This window comes from Mytilus edulis, chromosome 9, assembly GCF_963676685.1.
Source record: "Mytilus edulis chromosome 9, xbMytEdul2.2, whole genome shotgun sequence".
Taxonomy (NCBI): Eukaryota; Metazoa; Mollusca; class Bivalvia; order Mytilida; family Mytilidae; genus Mytilus; species Mytilus edulis.
In genome coordinates, this window is record NC_092352.1 from 75,665,899 (window position 1) to 75,685,300 (window position 19,402).

At 30.8% G+C, this 19,402-nt stretch overlaps 1 protein-coding gene across 39 annotated transcripts in view; it reads right to left on the reverse strand.

Moving 5' to 3' along the window:
- Positions 1-9,068: 9,068 nt before the first annotated feature.
- Positions 9,069-19,402, reverse strand: part of LOC139489032 (PDZ and LIM domain protein 7-like) — a 46,593-nt gene continuing 36,259 nt past the window's right edge. For 8 of the 39 annotated variants that reach the window (XM_071275104.1, XM_071275099.1, XM_071275096.1 and 5 more), the window contains 8 exons: positions 19,203-19,397; positions 16,661-16,740; positions 15,791-16,040; positions 15,058-15,069; positions 11,934-12,120; positions 11,045-11,165; positions 10,433-10,548; positions 9,069-10,222 (listed from right to left, as the gene is read on the reverse strand). In XM_071275104.1, the coding sequence (XP_071131205.1) occupies positions 10,145-10,222; positions 10,433-10,548; positions 11,045-11,165; positions 11,934-12,120; positions 15,058-15,069; positions 15,791-16,040; positions 16,661-16,740; positions 19,203-19,397 (1,039 nt within the window). In that variant the 3' untranslated portion in view covers positions 9,069-10,144. The remainder of the gene's footprint in view (positions 10,223-10,432; positions 10,549-11,044; positions 11,166-11,933; positions 12,121-15,057; positions 15,070-15,790; positions 16,041-16,660; positions 16,741-19,202; positions 19,398-19,402) is intronic. The other 31 variants (XM_071275117.1, XM_071275107.1, XM_071275102.1 and 28 more) reach the window with 7 other exon arrangements.

Sequence of the window (19,402 nt, forward strand, 5' to 3'; positions counted from 1 at the left end):
TTATAATAAATATTACTTATTATAGCATTTGTTTTGAATTTATACCAAATATTAAATTCAGAAAACATTTGATTGGATAACCCATTTTTTACGTTGTGGTCATCTTGTTTGTATTGATAATATCACCTGACTACTTGGAAGCTTTATCTTGTTTTGTATCTTCTTTCAAGGTTAAACATTCTTTACTTGGAAAAGTGCAACAAGTTTATGAAAATAGAATGCACATTTATAAACAACAAATCAAATCACGAGACTCCTAGATTAATACGATAATATTGATAAAAAGGTCTTATTTTTGAAGAAACCCAACAATGCCTCCTTTTTATTCGATAATTTTAACGTTTTATGGAATAATTTTCAAGCAACTTTTTTTTTTAATTTTCTGTTTATGTTCAAAATTGTTATAGACGTTCAATAAATCTTATAGTATGTCACTGTCGGTGTTATGTCGTTGTTCTCCTCTTATATTTAATGCGTTTCCCTCGGTTTTAGTTTGTTACCCCGATTTTGTTTTTTGTCCCTGAATTTATGAGTTTTGAACAGCGGTATACTACTGTTGCCTTTATTTATGGGCATAGCTAATTTTATCTTGGTTTTTTTTTCTTCTCCAAATTAACATGATACAAAGGGAAAAAATAAGAAGTACAATTCAAAGAAAAACAGACAACAACATTATATACAGAAAAACACAACAGGCAAACAACTGTCCAAACATTACACAAAAAACTACAAAAACGTCCCCCAGCAAAACCATCGAGCCAGTGGTTGTATAAATAAAGGCAACAGTAGTATACCGATTTCAAACTCATAAATCCATGGACAAAAAACAAAATCGGGGTAACAAACTAAAACTGAGGGAAACGCATTAAATATAAGAGGAGAACAACGACACAACACTACAATGTAACACACACAGAAAAGGACCAAGCAACAGGCAAAATCCAACGAGAATAACAAATATAACATAAAAACCAAATACATGAATTTGGATAGACAAGTACCGTGACACGTCTTATCGCAATGCGAATTTACACTAAAAAATAAGAGAAAACAAACGACGCAACGTTAAAATGTAACACATACAGAAGCGAACTATAATATAATAATGGCCATATTCCTGACTTGGTACAGGACATTTTTAAAGAAAAAAATGGCGGGTTGAACCTGGTTTTGTGGCATGCCAAACCTCCCCTTTTATAGCCATGTGAAATATAACATTAAGATGACAACTCAACAGCACAGGACCACAAAACTTATTATACATGTATAAACTTGTTGAAGGGCTAATGATTTTTAACGTAAGAGGCGAAACTCTTTCATATTATACTCAGCAGGCAGTTGAGCTCCAATCAAAGTTGAAGAGCCATTAAAACCAATATTGCGAAATTGTCTGCCAAACCAATAAGGATGTATGTATATGCCTTTGCCTAGGGTAGAAAACCTTAGTGTTTTTAATAATTCAGTGTTTTTGGCATTCAAAATTGACCTTATCACTTTTATTGGTTGTAGAAACATAGTTTAGGTGTCGCAAACTTTCCGAAATAAATAAATGCATTTACTTCTGAATTCTGGGTACTTAATATTTGCATGTGAAATCGGATAAATGGAAACAATTTTAACGACAACATTATTTTATTTATCTGTTGCCTTATTTCAAGCCATTTTTTCAAACATATGCTTTTTTTTTTTTTTTACATAAAATGCTTACTGGTGACGATCTTACGTCTAATGCAGGTGTCAATAATGGCAACAGTTTTAGGAGTTAAAACTGTTTTTGATATAAACTATAAGAAATAATAATAGATACGAGATTTAAAATATTCAATCTTAACAGTCGCAATATAGTTTTAAATACCTCATTTAGTGACAACTACCAAGTATAAATTTGGTATTAATATAAATAATGATTGTTAAATCATTACATTGTTGTTTACATAAATGTACAAGTAGCACAAAATTTCTCTTAAATCTTCCCCTATGTAACGAAATTCATATAAACCGACACACACAATTCTCTTTTATTCTTTCGTCCATGTGAAAACATATAAATAGGTACATAATTTTCTCTTTAACTAAATGTTTAATTAGCATTTGTATCTCTTTATCAATTTGCGCATCAAATGAAGACATGCTTATCAAACATTTATAGAAATAAGGAGGTTTTAGATAACCATGATAACAGTGAGTGAGAAAGTTATCCACCGAAAAGGAAAGCTGATAAGCACAAGTCCCCTTCTTCGTCAGTTGAAAGCAGCATGGCTAAATATGGAGTGATAATTGTGATCTTAATGTTTTTGTCATTTGGAGAATTTTTATTTTTCAAATCTCGTGCTAATCAGAATCTCACACATTATATATACAGCTGACGACTAAAATGTGTGTTTTATTCTCATGCGATATGTACTATCAACTACACAAACTTTTTTGTAAACCTTTTTGTCACATTGACTATGTAAACCTTTTTAAGCGTCTTTCATTAATTTAAATGTTAGTTCAAATAAACCTCTTTCTAGTATTGTCCTTCATCGTTGTTTTGGAATAGCAAAATCGGTAACTAGCAAAATGACAGATTGCACTCAGACAAACAGGTATGTAATAGAACCAATTAAAAAAAAACCACTTAAAACTTGAAGAGTAAAGAGGGAGTATTACAAAAATGATAACAAGGAAATCAACGTCATTTACCCGGTTGATGCCATTGCTGGTGGACGTTTAGGCCCCGGGGGTATCACCAGTCCCGAGTAGTCAGCACTGCGGTGTTGACAAGAAAATCAATTATATCGTCATCTTTATAGATTTATTGTTTACAAAAGTATGAACTTTTCGAAATACTAAGGATTTTCTTTACCCAAGGCATAGATTTACTTAGTCGTATTTGGCACAACTTTTGGGACTTTTGGGTCATCAATGCTCTTCAATTTTGATCTGAGTGTCACTGGTGAGTATTATTTAGACGAAACGCACGTTTGGCGTATTATATTTTAGGCACTGGCTACGGTTACATGGAAATGTAACAATAAAAAAAAATAGTATTGTTACATTGGAGACTAATTGCCGGAATGCAAAGTTGGGTGAGGAACCGATCAATTACAAATGTAACAATAATTACTGAGTCTACGGTTACATTACGACGTTATTGTAACATGAAAAACAGCAATGTACACTAGATTGATTAAACTTAAATCTTCTATAATTGTATTGCTTCATTCTTTCATATGTACTAAACAATACTTGTAATTTAATACTGATAAATAATAAAATATTATTATTCAACAAATGGTGTACAACTTGAATAGTTTTACTACGTATTAATGGTTTTGATGTTCTTAAAGATACTACTCAAGATTAGGAGTGTGACTGTCAAAGGCGAAAAATATAGTTCAATGGTTTCACTTTTTTAAAGTACTTAACTGCACACCTACTCTTATTACTGTCATTATACTTTGGACCAATTTTGTTTATGGTGAAAAAAATAAAACTTGGGATGCGTTTTAAACGAAACTGAAACAATATCAAGACATACATTTCATACAGCTTCATAACTTGACGCAAATTGATAATCAAAAATAAGCAAAGTTTGCTAACTGTAACTTAAATACTAAGAAATTCTGTATGTACACGTATCCGTGGAGGACGTAAATAGTTATCAAAGGTACCAGGATTATAATTTAGTACGCCAGACGCGCGTTTCGTCTACATAAGACTCATCAGTGACGCTCAAATCAAAAATATTTATAAACCCAAACAAGTACAAAGTTGAAGAGCATTGAGGATTCAAAATTCCAAAAAGTTGTGCCAAATACGGCTAAGGTAATTTCGTTCATCAAAAATGTGTCAGACTTTAAAAACAACTTACTGGATTTGTAGAAATTGTCATTGTAAATAAAAAAAATTACAGTAAATAAATTGTATGTTATAAATGTATGTAATAAATGTCCTCAACTTTTATTATTTAGTACATATTACTAGTCCCATCGTACATTGCTTTTTTTTCATGAAACAATAACGCAATGTAACCGTAGCCTCAATAATTATTGTTACATTCGTAATTAAACAGGTCCTTACCCAACCATGCATTCCGGCATTTAGTCTCCAATGTAACAATAATATTTTTATTATTGTTACATTTTCATGTAACCGTAGCCAGTGCCTATATTTTAAGCCTGGTACCTTTGATAACTATTATTACATGTCTGTCTGACAAGATATGTACTGAGCCTAATTTTCGTTGTTCCTCAATCAATGATTAGTATTAGCATTATATGATCAGTTTGTGAGTAGATGGAAGTTATATTTACAATTATAATTTGTTCATTGAGTCAATGCTCTGATTACTTTTGAGTTGCTCCCAATTTTTATTTGATTTAAGCTGCTCACGATATTTTGCGAGTTGCTCTGGAATAACAAAAATACCAAATTCTGAGGCAAATTCAAAACGTAAAGTATCCAATCAAATGGCAAAAATCAAAAGCTCAAACACAACAAACAAATGGATAACAACTGTCATATCCCTGACTTGGTACAGGCAGTTTCGTATGTAGAAAATAGTGGATTGAATCTGGTTTTATAGCTAGCTAAAGCTCCAACTTATATGGCAGTTGCATAACAAAAGCATTCAGTAAGTGTGAGTACTGTCAGTTCTGTTGTTAATGTGTTGTGTATTTTGTGTTGGTTTGTCCTGTTGACACGATTTGTGGTGAAGTTTTGTTGTTCAATGTTTGCTAATTTTGTATCTCGTCTCATTGTGTTTGATATGTGTTCTGCCCTTGATATGTATTTGGTGTGAAAATTGGTTTTCATTCCAGTTCTTTTGTTTGTTGAGTGGTTGGTATTGCTGTTTTCTAGGCAGCAGGGGTTTTGTATTTGAGAATGCCCGTGTGCGTTGTTTTGTTTGACGCCTCATTGTCCAATGTTGTGGTTGTCTTTTTAAAATTGTTTTACATAGGTTTATAAGTGTTTCTCGCTTTTAAATAGATTAGATCTTGAATTATATTACATTTATTTTAACCTGTGACGTCAATTGTGTGGTGTTGATACGGTCGTGTGACGGACAGTTTCGTGGTTCTGTTATTTTACGTGTTTATTTCTATTTTGTTGTTAGAATGTTGAAATGTACCATTGTATTGTTTATTTGTGTATTTCTCAGTCCTGAATGTTCTTGCATTTATTTGTACTGTATACCTGTCATGTAATGTTGTCATTTAAGTGGAATAGTTAACTTTGCCATAAAAGTGTGAGGTTTGCCTAGCCACAAAACCAGATTCAATTTCTCAAACTGTACTGTACCAAGTACAGGAAAAAGGCAGTGGTTATCTTATAGTTCGTTTCTGTGTGTGTTGTATTGTGGGTTTTTTTGGTTGCACTTCAGTGTTTCTGTTGTTTCGTTGTTTTCCTCCTATAGTTGATGTGTTTCCCTCGGTTTAAGTTTGTAACCAGGATTTGTATTCTCGCAATCTATTTATGACTTTTGAACAATGGTATACTACTGTTGCCTTTTTGTAGACCGTTGGTTTTCCAGTTTGAAAGATTTAACACTAGTCATCGGTGACCTTTATAGCTTGGGATTTTGTGTGAGCCAAGACTCTGTGTTGAATGCCGTACTTTTACCCATTATTGTTTGCCTTTTACACATTGTGACTGGGATGGACAGTTGTCTCATTGACACTCAAACCATATCTTCATATTTCTATTTAGTGTTTTTGTTCGGGTTTTTATATGCTTTGAATCAATATGATGAGTTGAGCCATTTTCACCAAAATCTAGAGTTTGATCTAACGTTGAAATGTAAACCCACTATTCAAGGTTTAGGAGAGTTCAACACCAGCAAACATGTTAAACCTCGACATATTCTGTAAGTGCCTTTTGAAAGTCAGAAGCCTGTAATTGAGTGGTTGTTCTTTGTTTCTGTATATCATATTTGATTTTTTTGTTTATCCTTTTTTTTTACCTTAATTAGTTTTTTCCTTTTGAAATAATTTATATTTTTTTTTCATTTTTGGGTCTTTGATAGTATACTATATAGTATGGGTTTTGCTCATTGGAGGCCATATAGGGACTTATAGTTGTTAACATTGGAGGCCATATAGGGACTTATAGTTGTTAACATTGGAGGCCATATAGGGACTTATAGTTGTTAACATTGGAGGCCATATAGGGACTTATAGTTGTTAACATTGGAGGCCATATAGGGACTTATAGTTGTTAACATAGGAGGCCATATAGGGACTTATAGTTGTTAACATTGGAGGCCATATAGGGACTTATAGTTAACATTGGAGGCCATATAGGGACTTATAGTTGTTAACTTCTATATCATTTGGTATCTATTGAAAAGTCTCATTGGCAATCATACCACATCTTCTTTTTTTATATGATAGTGTAATTTACCAACAGAACCACCTTACTGTCCAATGAAATAAAGCAATGTACCTCAACTTCTATACTGCATCTATCTTTTGTTCAGGTATCATTAAAAATAAACAATTGTACTTAAGAACAAGTTTATTTCTCAACATTCCTAACACCACTATAATATACATTGCAGGGTTATACAATGATTATCAGAATTAAATTCTTTTGTTCGTTATGGAATACATGTACATTCAATATTAATTAAGTACTACAAGCCAATAACAATATCCTTATACTAAAGTAGGTCACTGTGATATATTTATTGATACAAATAACCAATTATACAGTCACATCTTCTCAGATGTGCCCTTCTTTTGTACCTTGTGTTTCCATATCTTATACGATATACTGTTTACACTGTCTTGAATAGTCGCATACCATAATATCACTACTTTCTCTCAGTTAATCAATATCATAATTAATACATGTACTAAGCTGAACTGAATAATTTTTTAAATGCTCCTAACTAAATAATATCCAGCACATGCAAATATCTGGAGATCATGAGGCATTCAAATGGAAGGTGTGCTGATCTCAGAAGAAAGATTTTTCTGTTTGATAGATTATTGCTAAAAGTACTTAGAATTGTAGAATGGTTGTTTTATAGCTACTGATTAAATCTTTAGCTTGATATGTACACTTTCATCATTGTACAGTTTTATTTTTTCACAGAAATCAACCTCAAAATGTCACTTTTAAAAGTGATATTTTATTTTTAAAGTTATGATTGTAAATTATTATTATTGACCATTTTTTTTTAAAATGTGTAAAAATCATTGTGTCGAAACAAAAATTTGTGTTAATAATTTCTTTTATAAGCTAGCATAATTATTGAAAGCAAGGCATATCCAATAAATGTATTTCTAGCGTGATGATTTTTTTTAATCATATAATCAGAAAAAGCTACTATTATAAATATAAAGATATACCATTGTAGTAACGTGTAAAAATAGAAAAGTCATGACGGGATATAAAAGGAAGAAGCCGTTTTGTATAAGAAAAAATCTCTACATAAATAAATATAACAAACCAACAAATAATATGTTCTTAACAAAAATAATCACTCAAACACATCTCATTCAAATATATCATTTGCACACTAAATATGAACTTAGAAGAGTTATAACTATACATTCTAACCCTGTTTGTAATTGTCTAATTTTATTGAAATATCAAAAGGTGAATAATTCCAGATGCCTGTATCACTAACCAGGTTATGATATAATAAATTTCGAAGACATTGTCGTTTTTTAAAAAGAGTTCTAACTATACACTCTAACCCTGTATTGTTATTATCAAATTTCTTATTATATTCTAATAATTAGTAAGATGTAAAAATTACAATGTCTGAATCACTAACCAGGTTAGAATTTGATACATTTCAAAGGTTTTGTAGAATTTGAAGATAGTCATAACTTTATGCTCTAACCCTGTAATGTGTAACTATTGAACTTATTCTATTTTTCATTATCAAATGAGTCCAGATGCCAGTATCAATCACCAGGTTTGAAATTTGATACAAATACAAAGCAGTGAAGAATGAAAAAATATATAGAAATATAAAAGTTTAAAGGCACAGAATACTATCACAAAGATTTTTTGATTCATCACAAGTAATTTGTTGTCTTGTTTACAGTAAATACACAAAAATAAACAAATATATATTGTGTGGCAATAATATACACATATATATTGTGTTGCAAAAATGATCTTGTTAAAAAGTATGCTTCAGACTAAAAAAAACCAAACCTTATAAGACACTTGCCTTGTGGATCATTTCTAGATCTATATTGCTGAGATTAACTTAGTGCATATTTATAATTAGAAGTAAAGTACAAAGGAGTAGGTCCGGTAAGGACCGAATTTGGCCTCAAATTTCAGGTTCATCTGACGAAAGATGTTGACCACTTTTTAAACACTTAAGTGTCTATTTTATTTGATTCAATTAATTTATGTGAAAGATTTTAACTAATTTAGTCATTAAAAATGCTCCGATTCAAGCTCAAATATGAAAAATCTACCAAATATGCTGAAAAATGTCACTTTTAAGATGGTTTTTGTCAAAAATGAAAGTGGCCGCATCCGTGTTCATCTTCAACCTTTATGTATGTTATGTATTATCATCAAATACAAATTACATTTAAATATTTTGGATGAACACGAATGCGGCCACTTTCGTTTTACACGGAAACCGTCTAAAATTTAACCAAAATGCTAGAATTATGAAGATTTCAGTAATTTAGCATGTCTTAATGGTGCTTGTACTCGATATATGTACATCGTATTGTCAAAAACAGCCCATATTTATGTAGCAGAAGCATTCTACTGTCCAATAAATAACAAAAAGTATACATTTTAACAATTTTGTAAAACTGCTATATTTTGGGGCCAAAAAGGGTCTTACTGGACCTAGTCCTTTCATATGCCTTAACCATATCAGCTGATATTTGAGCTTTTATGTCTTTGATAATAAATCAGATAATATTACATGTATTTACTCATAAGAATTTAAGCGTCATATACTAAGAAGTTCCATATTTATTGGCAGTTTTTTTTTAAACGGTCTTAATTTTTGAAAGAAAAATCTTGTTTATACAACAATTAGTAACCTTGTTGAATTTTAAGTAGATTCTACGACTGGATATGTTTTCTCTAAATTGTCTTTACTGAAAATGATATGTTGCTGTAAATAGAAGTTTATTGTGATCTTTTACATACTGGTAGTGGAGAACTGTATTTTGAAAAGTTATCAAAAAATTGATTATCACCATAATAAGTTATTGTCTTAAGTCATGGAAATGATTTACATGTTAATGAAACATATATATCTGTTGTTGGGCCTCATAACAACAGATAAGTGTTTCAGTTAACATTTTGAGGCCAAAGCTGTAATTTTTCTTTCTATCTGCTTTCTGAACTATTTTCATATATAGAGAAAGCATGTTTATTTGCATTTTAGAGAAAAAAAAATGTCTTATTTTCTGAACCTGAATATTTTCAATTTCATTTCCGCATCTCAAAGATTTAGCCATTAACTTAACGTTGATATTTCTAATCAGATTTTGTATGGAATTCTGTATAACATTGGTTTGCATGTATTTAAACTTCATCTAAACAAATTGAAAAATAAAGATTGAAACAGAAATTATCACAACTATGCTTATTCTTAAAAAAAATAGCATATAAGTTAATTTTTATTATGATGACACTTTGACAATGGCTGTATGAGCTTTATTCTTATTAGACATGGATTTCAGATCCATGAAAAATTTAAACGATTTTTTTTACTTTTTACAATATCACATCTACTTCTAGTTGTAATTATATTATAAATGTGATTTATGATAAACTTTATCAACATGAAAAATATAACGTAAAAATTTTCATATTTTTTTCTTCAGTTGTGGGAATTCCATGCATTACAGTATTATTACACTGTGTCTAATTAATTATAACAAATTTCAATAAATCTAGCTATTCAATAACATATTTTTTACACAATTTACAAAAACTCACTCATTCCAAAATTTGTTATATACTATAAATAATCCAGTTTTCAAAATAAAACATTTAAAAAATTTCTTCTATTGCATAATAATATATAAGTTAAAAATATGTAACATCACATTCACATCCCCTAATTCAATGTTACAAATGGAGATATGAGAAGGCACTATACTATGTACTGGATCCGGAGCAATCTAAGAACACACTGGTTGCTATCTGGTATTATCTATCGAGCATGTGTTTTGCAGTAAGGTTTACCAGCTTTAGCAAAGAATGGTTGTCCTTCTAAACCAATCTGGCATGTCTGAAAAAAAAAACAAAAAAAATACAGTTATTAAAATTCAATATAATTAAGACTGTCCAGCTAAATTAGCATTTCAAAATAAAAGAAGAATGTATTCATTGGACACAGATCCCCCTGTAAATATAATGCAGCTTCATCAATTTTCTAAGGGACATAATAGAAACATCCAGAATGATAGTTTTTGCCCATAAAAAGACTATATATACTTACAGAACAATTAAAACATCCAGAATGATAGTTTTTGCCCATAGCTTCAACCCAGTTATCTCCGGGTTCAATAGGGAAATTACAAGAGTGGCACATGGTCTGGAAAAGTTGTCTCCAATCTACAATTGAAAAATGTAGCTATGTCATAATAACGTCCCCAAAGTTGCATTCCTTACCAATGCTTGTATGAAATAGGAAGGCTTATGTTTAAATGTTTGAAGACCACTAGAGCTTAAAATTAGTACTGAAACATAGGGCTCAGCTCAACAAAACACTATCCTGAAAGTTTTAAATATGCATTGAACATGCATGCATACATTTGTTAGAATCCCTTGGTTAACTAAATATATATTGAGGCAAATATTTCAATTTTAATTCTTGACTCAGGTTACTTAAATTATTAAATGTGTTTACTTGATACATTTTTTTAAGAGAAGCAATAAACCTATAAACAGAATAGTTTTCATCCTCGAATTTTAAAAGATTGATTAAATCTGTCCTATTTTTCTTTTTCCTTTAAATCTGCTATTTGTACTACACACATGTCACTGTTGCCTGAATAATGAAAGAAAGTGAAAATTCTTATTTTATTAAACTCATTTGACATTTTATTACCATTTTCACAGTAAGGTTTGCCATCTTCCAAGTGGAACTGGTTTCCTCCAATCTGTTGTTTGCACTGTACACAGGTAAAACATTTAGGGTGATAAGTCTTCTGTAATGCATTTACACATTCCTGGAAAATATGAAAACTAAAGTGTTAATTCTATTAAAAAAAAAAATTAAAAGTACTTTAGTGTATGCATTATCATATATTTTTATGCAAGTTTATACAACAAAATAAATCAGAGTGCTTGAGACTCTAAAGGGTAAAGAATTCTTTCATTTTGCAATTTTGTGACATTGAATTGTATTTTTCAATTGCAAATTAAACTGTTGAATTTGAGTTATCTTCCTTTGTTCATGATTGTACATTTGTATAACATATTCCTTACACATTTTATCATCATGTCACTATTTCTACTGATAAGTGGTCATTTTTTTGTTTTTTTTCGGTTATATTTGGGGGAATTGAGCCTATAATAAAATATTACAAGATTCTCATTAATCTTACCCATCTATGAAAAATTGGAGCTTGCAAGGCAGTTAGGAGTGAACACAGAAATAAATAAACTATTACTGGGCAAATTTTATTATTGCAATTTTTAAACCACGGATAAACATGAGAGATTAATTATTGCAATTTCGGGGATATCTGCATACAGATTCTTATTTTAGTGATATTTACCCTGTCACATTATTCACATTAATGAATTCCTAGCAATAATATCTGAATTTATAATATTTACAACCTGAAAAAAGTTTTTCCTTATAAACAAAACATGTTCTTATTAAAAGACACAAGCTTGATGCTAAACAAAGGGGAATTCTGACAAGAATCTTGGAATATTTTCATCATTGTCTATACCCAATTAATCAACCAAGTCAATGTAAGAGTACCTACCCCAACAATAGCACTACCACAGACAGCACATTTTGGTGCAAAGTAAAGTTCATAGTCTTTCTCACAGTACAAAAATCCTCCCTCCTCCACAAATCCTATATCCAGTAACTTAGTACCACAGCGAGGGTTGGCACACACAAAATGGTCAGGGCACCAGGTCTTACCTAGTGCTACCACAAATGGCCCTCTGAAATAGAACAGTCATCGATTAGGATAATTACGTCAAAATGGTTTGACTGATGATAAACTTTCTAGCAGATAGGGTAAAGTCCATGCATGGTAGGACAAAGAACCACTCAAAACATAGGTGTCAACTTTTATTATCTCCCCTTAAAAAGTATTTGAGTAGCATCCATTTTGTTTGCTCTCATTAATTTTATAATGTCTTTTCAATGGTTAAACTAATTCTGTTTTTAAAAGAATTGTAATAGTTACATCTAAACAAATACAAATATTTTTGAAGATAATTGGTGAAAACAACATTTCTGACAGTTTTAATTTTCTATATTACATACACAATACTATGTTCTAACAATTTCAAACAAAATAACAAGTACATTTTGCATGTGCAAGCTAATTAGAGCATCTAAAGATCAATTAATACAAATAATACAATAAGAATTTAAAATGTAAATTTTAATTGAGTCCTTTTACATTTTGAGCAGTTTTGAAATACTGTAGAATTTGTTCAGAGAAGATTTTCAAAAATTGTAAAATATAATTGTTGGATCCTTCAAGTTTTTACTGGTTGACACCTATGCTGAAAATTTTGGGGAAAAACTTAACACAACTGAAGAAAAACAAAATCTAAGGTCACCAATTAGTGTAATAAATATGTTCCACAATGTCAATTTATAAAATCATTATGGGTTTTGAACCTCAACCTGAATTTAATATCATCTACTGGAAAATAAATTTGTTTCAACAGAGTGAGACGCAATTGGGAATTTAAACAATCTTTCAAATATTTTTCCAGAACTTTCAATCCCATCAAAAAGCTTAAAAATTTGCATTTAAAGTTCAATTTTAATATGTTGCAAATGGTAAAGTAACAGCAAACTTCTGTTCCATCCCAACAAAAATAACGACTTCAGAAAACAATGGACAAACTACTGATTCAGATGAAAATATTGCATATATTGTGACAGGACTTTTCACTTTGACAAATTTAGTTTCCAATACGCTATAAAACAAAAACTGCTGGAGAAAAAAGTCAATAAAAACACCTGATAAATTTTAAGTGCATGCAATGTTACACAAGTTTTTGATACAAAATGTCTTAACCCTGCATAAAAAATTACAGTTATAGAATTTACCATTGACCAATGAATGTTAGGTGATAACGTGAGGGGTAAAACAATGTAACTATTCCAAAGGTTTGTATCATGAATTAGTAAACAAAAATAAATGTTAGATGATAAATTGTGAGGGCTAAAAAGATTAATTATTTAAAGAATTCTACCAGCTAAAATAAATAGTAGGTGATACATTTATGAGTGCTAAAAAGTCACTGTTAATCTTTAAAAAGGTTCTTGGAAAATAGATTGAAGTCTGTCAACAGTATGTTCAGATGTTAAGATTTTTTTTAAAAGTATGCAAGCTACCGTATTAAGCCATGTACGGTACGCATTTGTGTATAATGCGCACACCTTTTTCATTCCCCCAAAATGGTGTAAATAATCTGTAATAGGAAAAATTAAGCCCTCTTCGTCCCACCCAAACTGTAAACTACACCGGTATTCTTCTTTATGTTGTTATGCTGAGGTTACTGATAATTACATAATTCACACCATAAAAGACTTATTCATTGAAACAAATTAATTTCATAGAAATTTATAAATTCATTATATTAAACCATACAAATTATAAGTTTATATTAACTATAAGTATATGGCAATGACAAGGAATATATTTTGGTTTAAAAGCTGCAGAAATTCAAGCAAATTTGTAAAACAATGATAAATATTTTAGTGTTTACATTTTGTTGTCGCTCTCACCTCACAGTTTAGTAATAGTATGCTCAAAATGAGAAAATTATTCTAAAGTTTGCCTTGAACAACCTCAAAGTTTAGTAATAGTATGCTCAGAATGAGAACATTATTTTGAAGTATGTCTTGAACATATTACAGCACATTAGATACAAAAATACCTCTGTGAAATTTTTTTTTTGAGGACACAAACCTGTGAGATGGGGGTTAGTGTCGATGAGACACAACCCCTAATTACACATGGGCATATAACATTCATAGTCATCTAACTACAATATAAATATATAAAGGGATTCTATACAGTCATGCAAAAAGTGTTTGGTGTATCTAGATTTGGAATAGATGACTGATTTACTAAAGAGATGCATGACATACATTTACTATACATTATCTTTTTTAAACATTCTTAAATATTTTCAATTTCCTTCAATTGCTCAGGTCATCAATGTCTTATACAATAAAGGAAAAAGATATATTTTGGACTGTAGAATTAATTTTGTATTCCATGCACCTGTATACCTTCAAGACCATTCAGGTGTACAACCTATATAAATAGAGTGTTCAATGATTGTATGAATTTAACAGACCTATCCAGATTCATTGTCCTCTTATACTTTAGTGGTAACGTAAACATTAAGCTTAACAGTTGATGCTTAAAACAACTACTAAAGAGTCTATCAATAATTGATAAATTTTCAAAAATAAAATGTTTTCAAATCAGACACCAAATCTTTACAAGCTGAGGTCAGTAACATTTTTTTTTATTTTAGAAGAAACTGAGGTATAAAATGAAAATATTCCAGTAAAAATGCAAATATTATATGTTCTACTGGAATACATATTTGCACAAGTAAAAGTTTTAACTGAATACCTATAAGGGAAATAACCCTCATTTATTAATAAAACAAAAGAAGATATATCAAAATTGTAATAAAGCTTTGTTTTGAAAATAGAATTTACACTAAGCGCTTGAGAGACAATAAATTTGGTCAACCCTGATGAGTGCCATACAAACAATCAAACAGTCAACTTGTATGGGTTGTAACTTAGAGACAATCACCAATAGTAAAGGTTATTTTGATGAATACATGCATCTTATATAAAAGATGATTATTCTATTAAGAATGCGGGATTACCGTTTTTGTTCGCTGAAACACAAATCAATATTTAACAAATACATGCATAATTTCATATAAGAATTATAAAACCATGACATTTTAGGATGTTTAGCATTTGCTAAATGCTCAATAAATTTAACAAGTTCAACCAATAAAAACATTTTTAATTTCAGGTATATTTTTAGAACATCCACCTTTTATAAGAATTTAAAACTTCTAAAAATAACATACATCTAATAGTAAGTAAAAATTTCTAAATAAAACTGTTTGGTTAAAAACAAAGTCAAAACTAAAATAATTTGTGAATGTCAATTTACTAGAGGGAAAACTACTGAATTTTAGATACTAAAGGGACAACACTCTTGCAACATACAGGAGTTGAATAATTGTCATGTAAACTCAAAGTCAGGATTTTTTTCTTAACCATTTACTCAAACCTGGACAACAACAAACAAAGCCACACTTTTCATAAACTGTTGTATTTTCTAAAGATTTTGGGCAAAACTGAATTGAAACTTATATAGTTTCAAACAGCAAAATGTTGTTTTCATTAATTTAAGAAAAGCAAGTCTTACAAGCAGCATTGGCTTACATGAATGCCAGTCTAAAAGCACTGAGTCTAATCCTGGGCCTCATCTTTAAAAAAAATTGAAGCCCCTGGCATAACAACTATAATAATTTCTGATTAAATGTCACCCTTACAGGTGTTACCATAATTAGCGAGGATAACAAGTCTTCCAAATGATCATACCTGATATTCATGCCGCAGGAGTTGCACACAGGTGTTCTTTGGCCACCTGGAGCGGCATCACCTGACATAAACATAGATGCTTCTCCTTTCTTGGCTCTCACAGCACCAACCCCAGTAGGTTTAGGTGCAGCCCCTCCACGAGGTCCTCCTGGAGCAGGAGGGGATGGCTGTACAGTAGGAGAGAATGGCTTAGGGGCTGTAGCATGACCTCCCTGTGATTGCCCTGGTGTCCAAACTCCTGGTTTAGATGCTGAAATTAGAATAAATTTAACACTTTATCTTTATGTTAAAAAAATCAACTTCAAGATATTATAGATTTCAGACTGATTTACTTCTGGCACATTCTAATGCATACTCTCCTTTATTTGATTTGAAACAGTTTGTTTGAAAAATTTTCAGTATGTTACATTCTGAAGAATATAAGAACTTTGCTTTGCAGAAGAATCTGAAGTGACAAGGATGAAGACTGACCTTCAATGAGCAAGTGACTGAACAAGATAGTATTAAAACCAATAAACCAAGTGCAGCTTGTCTTTTTTTTAGCAAATGACCAGTACTTAAACCCCTTTGTAGTTACAAGTCATATTTGTTTTTGGATTATTGTTTTGTACATAAAATAAGTTTAGTTTTATCATATGCTTTATTTTACTTTCTTGTTGAGGCCTATTTTAATGTTCAATGTGGTCTGGGAGACCTATAGCTGCTAACATCTACATCATTTGTTCTCTGGTAGAGAGATGTCTCATAGGCTTTCATAACACATCTTCAAAATAAATTCTTATTTTATAAACCAAATGTTTGGATCAATTGACCATCAGGACCTTTCATATTGCAAAATTTGGTCATATTTCCAGAATACTTAAATCTTACCAGGTGGCGCCTTAGGAGCAGACGGTGGTGGTGGTGCCTTGGGAGCCGATGGTGGTGCTGATTGTTGAACATCACTGCTGCTGGAAAACAATAATATACATTATTATCTACCACCAAAATAAAATTTAAAATAAAATAGAAAATTCTGCTTTTCCATTACCATTGGTTTTTTTTATATTCAATTTACCTTTGCATTAATCATTTGATTTTTACCTCCACTATTTTCCCCATGAGCACATTTTAGTATCTTTTTACTATGGTGGAATTCATTTGTTTTAACTTAAAACATTGTTAAGCCTCAAATGACAGTATATTAAGATAAGGAATGAAGATTTTGAAAATAGCAGACACTCATTTACATTACGAAAAAAAAAAATTCTCAATCAACTGTGCATGTGATTGTGTTTACCATATAACATAATTGATTTAATTAGTTAAAAAGCTGAAAACAAATGCCATATCAATATAAATTGCAGAACACGCAATCAAATTTAGTGACATTCTTGAAAACTGTTTTATCAATAACATTTATTGCAAATTCAAGTGAACTTCATGCTCATGCACATGCAGAATCAGACCGAAGTATTGAAATAACAGAAAATAAAGATAATTCCATAAGCATGAGAAAAAAATTCTGCAGGGAAAATAATGCCTTTAAACTTTCCTTATGCAAATTAGACGGAAAAATAAACAAGAAACCGAACTAGTTCAGAACAAACAAGAAGAATACTTTTTATATATTGTGAGCTTTTGCGGTGAGGGTTTTACGGGAAGGGAAGGGGTGTATACTCCCATTTTGTTTGAAAAATATATAACTGTTTTAGCCTAATATTGTCAAACATTTGAACCACTACCGTACTTAATTTCTGGATTTCAGCCCCTTTTAAAAAATCCTGGGTCGACTCCTTAGATTTAACACACTAATAATTCCTCTTGTACAAGTATTCCGTAAACTAAGCTGTCTAGCATTGAATGTGTAAACACATCACATAATGTTGCTCTGATTTATAGTTTCTGAGAAATAAGTGATGATTATTTCATTCATGAAAATTGTGATGAATATTTTGTTCTAATATGACGTTCTTCTTTCGCTTTGTAAACAGCACCGTGATAAAATTCTCGATATATCTATACTTAGCGCAGACTCCAAGATGTACACAAATGGCTGTTTAAATATGCCTCCCACGTAAATCCATATGTATCGTAACCTATGTGTAAACGGTTGTGGATTTCGCTGTGTCAACAATTACAATTGAATAAAACCCTACAGAACATTTATTCTGATTCTGACGCATAACAAAAAGAATTTACACATTAGAGAACGGAAAAATGGACAAAAACAAAATAAATTAAAATTCCGCGAAATTCCAGTAATGATTTTGGCGAATTAACGTCATTTCAAAACATGACATCATACGAATGAAAACGTCAAAGCTGAAGGTTTTTCTATTGCGTTTACCTTCTAAACTTGGATACAATTGCATTAAAATAAAGTATTGAGGTAGGTGTTGCTTGTTTTCTGTTCTATTGCATTATTCGCACATTTACTAATTTCAGCAAGTCAACATGGCGGCTCCTTGGTTACAACATGTCAACAGTGAATTTAACGGTAGCTTACGATAAAAAATGTAAATTTAAAATTGCAAATGTTGGGTTTACTGAGAAGTAAAAAAAGTAATCACATTTTTTTTTCTAGTGGTTAGTTACGAAATCATTCATGCAGGTTTATTAGATTTGTTTTACATTTATCGAACAGTGGGTAAAATAGAACAGCCACACACACGGTATACCCATCATCGCTTCAGTTTTTTAATGATCGTATTTGTCCTATTAGAATCGAAATAATTCATGGAAGCCATAGATTTGTTGTAAATTTACACATGGCCTGGGCCGTGATATTTGTTAATTTTATCCCTCGCTAACGCTCAGGATAAAATTCGAATATCACGGCCCAGGCCATGTGTAAATTTCAAACAAATCTATGGCTTCCATGAATTAGTTCTTAAATAGAACATTTTCATATAAACAACTTTTGACTGGAAATTATATTTTTTCAACAGGTTACCTTTTCTGAAGTTGGACATTCTAGTACTTGGTTAAGCAAGAGCAATGTAAATAAATTCAAGATTTTAATTGGTACAATTTTGAGGGAAAGTTTACTGTTTAATGTTTTCTATACATGACTAAATCACCAGAAAACAAGAAGCTTTACACCCAAATTGCACTGTTTATATATTGGATTTTACTTCTTTTGGTTGCTCATAATTGACCAAGTACCAGTATGTCTTACCACAGAGAAGGTAACCTGTTAAAAAAAATATAAAGCCTGTAGTCAAAAGTCGGTAATATGAAAAAAGACAATTTGGCAAGGATATATAAGAGGCTAAATAGTCTTTTATACATGAGAAGTGATTGCATTCTCTGTGCAGTTTCAAAGTGTCAAGTCACATATATAGTCTCCAAGGAAACAAATCAAGTTCATCTGTGAGTGATTTGTGATTAAAGATATTTGTTTTTAAGTGTGAAAATAATTACGCATTACCCATTATTAAGCTGTTGTTGTAAAAATTTAAATGTTCGAGAATGATTAGGTTTATAGTCATCCTCAATTTTCTTTTCGCCACTTTCTGCCTCATGTACAAGTTTGAAAGTCTCTGAGGGTCTATAAATCTTTTTGCCTTGCTCGTCAATTTCTGAATCTGCACCACTTTGATCTGAAGTATCATTCTCATCACTCCTGAA